This window comes from Mercenaria mercenaria, chromosome 1 (genome assembly GCF_021730395.1).
Source record: "Mercenaria mercenaria strain notata chromosome 1, MADL_Memer_1, whole genome shotgun sequence".
NCBI classification, from domain to species: Eukaryota; Metazoa; Mollusca; class Bivalvia; order Venerida; family Veneridae; genus Mercenaria; species Mercenaria mercenaria.
The window spans coordinates 46,991,249-46,999,893 of record NC_069361.1 but is presented as its reverse complement, the minus strand read 5'-3'; the positions used below and the strand labels follow the sequence as shown (position 1 = coordinate 46,999,893).

The following is an 8,645-nucleotide window of genomic DNA, read 5'->3' as shown; positions in this document are numbered from 1 at the left end:
GACTTCCTATGGGAATAGAATTAGTTGTTTACAATAGAGAAAGCAAATGCATATAAATTTTCCAATTGCACCACACGTTTTCTTGAGATTGTTTTGCGAGGAATACAGAGGATATTTGTTTGTTCTCGTTTAAGCCTTAGGTTGAAATATCTTCGAATGGACACCAGATGCAATGAGATATGGTGTTCATGAGTAAATGATTTTTTATCCTACACGTAAAATAGATAAATTTTCTTTTTATTTCATTTTTTTTTTGGTCAAATTCTATCCGTTTTATAATTTCTTACCAGTGAAAATACCAGATGCATTTCAATCCAATTTGATAATGAATGGGAAAAAAGTAAAGTCAGATCAGATTGGAAGAACTATTGTTGGGGCAGAGAACATATAAAGTTTTTTTTTCTTCAAAATAATGTAAAACGATTATGTCTAGAACATATAGGTCTGCTCTAACATTTATATGGTAAGTAATTATGTTGATTTTAATCTTCAGTGTTGTTCGAATAAATTATAATCTTAACGGCGAGAAACTGTTGAAGAGAATGTATTTTTACTACATTTTCTTGGCTCACTTATTGCTAAACATTGTGTAGAGCCTGACATAAAAATATTTCTTTGAATTACGTAAATACATCATTTAAAAGTCGAATCAAACGTTGGCTCAAATGTGTTGACATGGCTTTTAAAATGCAAATAAAATTTGTGTGATCATGCCTTGATAATGCATAATTTTAAATCATTTTAATGTGTACTGCAAGATAAAGCTAAAGTTTGCAATTTGACATACCATCTTACAATTAGTCGAGTTTAAATTATAGGACCGTAAATAAGTCATTCTGTACCAAATAGAGAATTCTCTGATAAATGAGATTGCATGATAAATTGCTCATTTACATCTTATGTCGCATTAGTGAATCAGGGCGGATAACGGAAACTATAGCTGCGTGGAGCGTGCTAAATATAATTTAAAAGTTTCAGCAATCCAATCTAGCATTGGTTATAATATATCGATCGAGGAACGTCATTTGTGTGATTTACAAATATCATAACTACAGTTAATTCATTTTTATTTTTTTTTTTTGCTAGTTTCGTTTTTTTTTTTCAGTTGCCACAGTTGTCCATGTCTCTACTAATGATTATAATGACACTGTGTGGTATGAGTTTGTCCTTTAAATTATAATTAATATTATGTTCTTTGTATTGTAACTTTAGGCATGAGAGAAATATTCCATTCGCATTGATATTCTTTTCACCCTTAAAATATGGTCATAACCATTACCAGACGGCAGACAGAAATCACTTTGATAGCTGTGTTCTGGACTGTTGGTTTGTCAATTCGTTCTTTCATGTCAACTAAATTTGGTATGACTAAGCTTATATATATATATATTATTTCTAAATTGCGGCAAAATGAATGGATATAGTAGGTCAGTTACAAAGCTTTATGTTAGTAGCTGTTTAATAGTTGTCGCCTTGAAAGAACATAATATAATCATTCCCAGCCAACATTCGGACTCTTTGTAAATAAGTCCACGCATTTCGAAATTACCGGAACAAAGCATTTGAAATGAAAGTTTGTTGTTTATTGAGATCTAATCCAGGCGTATCGATTTATACATCGATGAAAATGCAACTACTAATAAACTTTGATAATGTTGCAGTTGAGTCCAGTACGTCCAGGGATGTTCAAAGATAATCCGTCACAGATCTATTGCAAAGCAAGTATTGGATTTACCTGTATTGGACAATAAACAGTGTCGATTGTATTCAGGTCAACTGCCACATTATCAAAGTTTATTAGTATTGGTATTCTATATGGCTTGTTTAGAAACCAGCTCTTGTTTATTCATCTTAAGTGACCAATGTCTAAATATATAAAATAACCTAAGAATACAAAAGCATGTACTTATTATATCAAAATCATGAACTAATCCTGACCCAGAACCATTTTGGCTACTATTTTCTTATATAAAGTACTTACTTAAAGATATTTCTTCTGAAGCATCGAAGCTGTACATTTGAATGTTTTACAACAAACGAATACAGTAGAGATTTTTTCATTGGTCCCTATGTCAGAACGGTGTTTCCGACTTGGTCATCTCCGTAATACAGGCTTCAGTGGTTGAGCTTTAGCAACTTTGATAAACTGGCGCGTACGTGGACAAAATATTCAGGTCGTGACTGATATAGTTATATAAAATATGCTAAGCAAGCACTTATAACAGCAGTATTTTAATGTTTTGCCCTGGCAACATCTAAACAAAATCATCGTTTTTTTGTACAGCTACCTGCACCATTTGATCAATATGGACTAACGTTATTGAGCAGAATCTGGTTTTGTACTAACGATCACTGTGACCTTGACCTTTGATCTAATAATATCATCAACAATAGGGATCATTTTCTGCCCAGGCTCAATGTGTCAATGCCAAGAAACATGACAGTAATTTACCAGGTTTTCAAGATTTGAGCGGAAATTGTTTGAACTACTGATCTCAAAATTTACACGGATCACCCAATGTCTATGAGCAAAGTACTTATCAAACTTGAAGAAAATAGGTTAAGGGTTAAAGTAGAAACGATTTTGCTAACAAACGGACAACCAGCGCTATCCCCTAATACGTCCCTTGGGACTTATAACAGAGTGTGTTGTTTCTTGAAATTTGAGCAAAAATGTCTTAAAGTATTACTTTAACCGAGGAAGTTATTTTGCAGGATGGAATGCAAGAAAAAAGAACACACATCAACAATTCTAATTAGAAATTTATTGCAGTTTGATAAAATTTTATGACAAAAGAAAAACATAATGTCTATGTGTCTACCTGAGTATGATGACTTAACAGATTTCTCACCGCCTCTATCCGTATCTTGTACTTTATCGAAACAATATTTTAGCGCCATTGTGCGAAAGCTAACGTTTTGGTTTTGTTACCAGCCAGGATCTAGATCAGAGCATGACCGTACTGTTCGTTTATCAATTTTAGCACTTGTGTGCAACTGATTAGCGAATGGTATGGATCCAGACCACAATGCACGGATATGCTGGCTGATCTGGATCCATACTGATCATAAAGCCCTTACGTTAGTTTTCGCAAAGCGGTGCTCAATTTGGTTAATCCAAACGGGTAACAATTACATTATTTTGTGAAGATCACAAAACATACAATACTTTTTAAATTAGTAGAAATGCTTAGTCATTTTAAAGAATTATGGAAATTGGTTATATTCGTATTTCTTTCTTCAAAAGAAAAGAAAAATCGTTGGAGAGTCTTTCTAATGCAGGCATTAGAAGTGAGACAGGCGGTAAGAAAAATAAAGCACTAACAAACACAGCTTCAGAAAACAAGTATATAAAGTCCTACACAATTGTACTCTATGATGGCGTTAGAAATAAAAGATGTTGCCTAATACTTTACGGAATGTTTTCACGCTAACAGCTACTTAACAAAAACAATAAATGAAACACATTTTCTTAACAAAATGTCCATACCTACACTTATGTCAGTCGTAACGTTCAAAGTATTTCATTCTGACTTATAACTTTAAAGAATGGTTTTGCAAATTCTTTGCATCTGGTAGTGACCATCTGTACCCAAACGTTATGTATAAAGCAATTTTATGCAGTATTTCTTGCTTAAAGGGGCTGAATCAAAGAATATCGATGCATACCTTCAAATTAATTTTCACCCATGTATGTGTTGTTACAGAGGGTTGTACCATCTTAACTATATGGACAAGATATTGAAACGAGTTCTTTGAAAATACGTGAGAAGCTCCCCTAAATCAAGAAACAGTAGAATGCAGTAAAGGTTTTGAGGAGAGAGGGTTACCCCTGGTTGTAAGCTTTGTTCCAGTATCAGAAATGGGTTAGACATTTTATTCGCTTTATTGACAAATTCATTTTCGTAGTGGTTAGCTCTATGATAATATTGTATTTACTGTAAATTCATCAAAGTCATGATGGATTAATTTTCGTGGAGTTTCATTAGTCCACGTTAATAAATATCAAAGAACACATTAATATCAATTTATTGTTTTCAACAGTTGAAATCAAGGAATACATATCTGCACGAAATAATCCATTTTGGGCGAAACCATGAAATTTCATGTCCATGAAGTTAAATGAATTCACAGTACCAGGTTACAGATTTAGCATTTATAGCACATGAATCTATATATGCCACTTTAAGTGAACACAGTCTCCATTCAGGCTAATATTTTTTTTTTAAAAAGTAAATTATTAAGACATTAACAATACCAAGTTTTAACATTTATACAAATTAAAATATAATATCACAGTTACGTGCTCAAGTAAAAATGAGAAGCTGATGATTGTCACAAGAGATTCTAAAATTGTAACCATTTCAATTAAATATTTAGACAGCGAAACAAATAATTAGTATCTAAATACTACACAGGGAAGCCAAACGCATAATTTTTTCAACTTGTATTTGATCCGTCAATGTTCTAAAACGGCTCGGCATTAGCCGGTGCGAGAGCTATGTTGAACTTTTTATCTACTTTTCAAGAACATCAGACTCGATCAAACAAAATCTGCTAGTAATTGTCTCGGTAGCGTTCTATGCTCTGAAATGATTTCATGGTTATAAATATACATAAAACAGTTAATTTCCGACATCAGAAGGAGTTACTGGTATGTTTACAAAAATTTATTAAAGTAACGCTGTGCTGTGAAAATATATTGGCTGATTTTGAATTTATCATTTTAGGTCAAGATCTTATGCAGTTCATAATTTACAAGAATTAATGTTCATCCCGCAATATAATATTTTATAGCAGTAGTTAAATTTTATGTTTTGTAGTAAACTTTGCACCATATATGTATAATATTTAGGAAATATTTCCCATGATTATTTAAATTTTCCCCAAAATCCTATTATTTTCCCAAAAATCAATCAAATCATCTGTTGTTCAGCTATACTTAAAAGACAAGTATATTCTCAGTAAAATGGAAAACACGATGACTGAAAATTGCAAGTACATTAAAATTTGCTACATAGCAAATATCGTAAAATAAGTGCATTATATTGGTATAAAACAAGATTACTGTGCGAAACCTGTAGTAATTAAAAATGTCGAAAAGTCTAAACAGTGCTGGAAAAAGAGTCTTCAACTAAATGCTTTTCCTTCAGTGAAAGCATTTTGAGAGTTTCTAAAACTTCAAGAAAATTGCATCATATAGATCAGAATAAAGTTAAAGATTTGCAGGCTAAATTCTAAGACGTGAAAAACACTTAAAAGTTTACAAACTCAACGCAGTTATGCCATGAATACTCACATCTTCATCCATAATGTATTCTTAAAAGGGCATCCCTACAATTGTGCATCACAGTATCTTAATAGCAGCAGATGACAACAGTGTCATGGCTCATAAATCAGTAAAACTGTTACCAATAAATATATAATATGTAGCTAATTTTGTACATTAACAAATACTATACATGTTCCTGGCACTCACTTAAAGTTACATATTTTTGAACTGAAATTTATTTATAATTCTCTAACAAAGGAAACAACCACTAACATGATATAAATCCTCAGGGAGGGTTTGCCCCGTTAAGGGTTCAGATATAGTAAGGTTTTCAATTAAAATATCGAGTGTCATAGACATGTTTTTAATCAGAGATGAGACAACTCCTTATACTAATCAGATAGTATGCATTTGTTCATCTACACCCTCTTTTTTAATCGTTTGAAACCATTTTCTGATGGTGATATTGTTTATCTCCGTTACTACACTAAGCCCATTGCCAACGTTGTTTGAGCTACATGTTACATTGTATACATTCAACATTTTGTTGGTCGTATGTAATTTCAAGAAAAATGTACTTTGATACACATGCACTTGCCGGAAACACACGTGTCATCATAAATGTACTAAATGACTAAACAACATACTTCAGCAATATTTTCAAATCTTAAAAACTGAGTGCGCCATTTTTATAGTCCATATGTCTGGAATATTTCATTTACGTATTGCCAAAGTAATCCTGACAAAAATTCCACATGAGACCACATTTATTTCCATACACACATCCGCAATAGCCCATCTAAGGATGTCCGACGAACTGTGAATTTCATACCACATCCTCTTCTACTTTACATGACGGAAAAGAAGCATTTCTCATGAGCTCAAATTTCTCAGTTCTCGCAACATTTCCATTATTTATTTCCTTATGCGCATACCCATGTCCACCATTACATGACAAAAGTGGCACATTTACGCTTTGTTGTCGCTCTCTGGGCTTATGTTTATCGGTGTTTGGACGAGAATGTATGAATTGATCACTGTATGACGTTTTGCTATTTTGTAGCTCTGTTGCACAATTCTCAGAATTTACATCGAAATAAGCGTTAAATACGTCATCAAAGTTTGTATCGCGATCACAGTCTTGCTTTTTAACGTTTTCATCAACATGGTCAATAATATCACAGTTTTGGAATGGCGAATTCTCCAAGTCCTCGGCCGGGGAAGGGATTGATCCGTTTGGCCAATACTTTGGATGAATTGTTGGTTTGCCGAAAATGTCTCTGTCATCGACATTTGGAGAATTTGAGCGGGAAAACTTGGAGTGAGAGATTCGTCTCTGCCGATGTGAGGCGTTCTCGCCCTCCAAGAAGTAGGTCAACATTTCTCCTTTACCCTGTTTAATTTAAGAAAGTATTTACCAGTTGAAAATTTTAATAGTTCATCACCTTTTGGAAATACATAAATAATAAAGTGCATGTGTCAATCTTTGCACGACATTAACGGGCATACCTACTTTACGTCTATTTTAAATATATATACAATGTAAAACGTTTTTTTTCTTGTTTCTTATAACACTGAAAGAGAGTAAATCAAACGTTAATATGTTTTTGTTTTATTACATTACCATTGTTACATATTTTGACTGCTGATATATATTCTACTACATATAATTACAAAAACGTATATGACCGTCTTGTGAAATTTTACTATGCTTTCAAACTAGAAAAGAAGGAACTTGGAAAGTTATTCCACTGTTGCTTTTTAATTCAATAATACATCTTTGATTAATATGAATATAACATGAATACAGATCACAAGATTACGGAATGGTTATACCTTTGCAGTAATATACCCGCGTTCAGCTAGCTGATATCCACCGAGTTCCTGAAGAATTTTTGTGATTGTAGAACTGCAGTGGAATCTTCAACGCTGTAAACATTAATGAAAAATTAATTTAAAGACAGAAATTCGTCACGAAATGCTGAGAATGGTGACAGAAAACACTACACGAGTGAATAACTTAGAAAATGACTAATGTCACAATGTGGATGATAAGACTGTTTTTGTTTGTCATCATTCTCAGAAGTGTTGAAGCAATAAGCAAATTGCAGACTTTTGTCATAAGATCTACTTCACTTTAATCTAAAAAAAAGGTCAAAAACAGCATGTCTCTAAATTCATGCCAATCTTTTTTTTAAACTAAAGAAGCATTCTTCTATTATTTTTTTGTAAAGGAAAAGTGAAAAAAAATTGATTTTAGTGATGTTTAGCCAGCATTCATGTAAACGCGGTCATATGAACGGTGTAATAGAATGTTTACCTATTGTAAATTACTATGATCTATTTTGCAGAAAGCTACAGATTACCCTAAACAGAAACTCAAATTATGTTCAATTATGGGTAAAAAAAATAAAACAATGACCGTTATATCCGAATATTTTGGCGCGTTCTAAAATGAACTGGACTATACAAGTGTGATATATCCAAACGTGTAATGTAGCTTTTGTTACAAAATAAATACATACGGACACCGGTTGATTCCATTCTTGACGCTGTGTTTACAGTATCACCGAATATTGTATATCGTGGCATCTTTAGTCCCACTACCCCTGCAACACATGGACCTACAAAAGACAAATTCTCATGCAATAAACATAATGATAACACTGTACAATCTTGATATGTTTGTTTGTTTTGTTAGTCGTATAAATAAACACATTAATGAATATTTGTAATTCCGAAAACAGAAATGGAATTTGAATTTATATTTAGATACGACTTGATATTGAAGTATTAATTGAAATGAATTTTTTGTTACATGATTTCGCGATATACCATAACGTCAAATAAAATGTTTTATGGAAATCCTTTGGCCAATACAACGACTTCAATCTGTGTCTTCTAAATTAATGTACAATACAGCAAGGATCATTTTCCCTTTTAATAGCTTAAAAATGTTATACGCATATCCAACCTTTTTTAATGTCTGTGTATTTAATATAAATAAGGTTTTATACCTGAATGGATTCCTATGCGGAGTTTTAGAGTATCATTTGGTCGATGACTGATTTTGAAGCTCATAATTTCTCTGAGCATGTGTAGTGACATTGAGGCGATCTCTCCAGCATGAAGGTTTCCATTACGTAGTGGTAACCCGCTGACGACAAAGTATGCGTCACCTATAGTCTCAATTTTGTACACGTCATAGTTCTCCACAATGGCGTCAAAACACGTGTACAAGTCGTTCAGCATGCATACAACCTTCGATTAGAAATTATATTTAACGATTTTAGGGCTTAAGTTTGTAAAATACTAAACTAGCAAAAGTATCATTACATAGGAAAACAACGACATAATGAATATGAAATACATG

The 8,645-nt window shown here is 32.7% G+C and overlaps 2 protein-coding genes across 2 annotated transcripts in view; both read right to left on the bottom strand.

The window, feature by feature from the left end:
• Positions 1–2,745: 2,745 nt before the first annotated feature.
• LOC128557907 (uncharacterized) lies at positions 2,746–7,195 on the bottom strand. The gene is made up of 2 exons (XM_053546567.1): positions 7,109–7,195; positions 2,746–6,665 (listed from the first exon to the last, which is right to left on the bottom strand). Exon 2 carries the CDS (start codon positions 6,651–6,653, stop codon positions 6,099–6,101), a length of 555 nt encoding a protein of 184 aa, XP_053402542.1. The 5' UTR covers positions 6,654–6,665; positions 7,109–7,195; the 3' UTR covers positions 2,746–6,098.
• A 214-nt stretch (positions 7,196–7,409) lies between these two features.
• Positions 7,410–8,645, bottom strand: part of LOC123539743 (guanylate cyclase 32E-like) — a 133,302-nt gene continuing 132,066 nt past the window's right edge. The window contains exons 18-20 of the mRNA XM_053544804.1: positions 8,290–8,533; positions 7,798–7,896; positions 7,410–7,414 (exon numbers count right to left, since the gene is read on the bottom strand). Coding sequence (XP_053400779.1) covers positions 7,410–7,414; positions 7,798–7,896; positions 8,290–8,533 — 348 coding nt within the window. The remainder of the gene's footprint in view (positions 7,415–7,797; positions 7,897–8,289; positions 8,534–8,645) is intronic.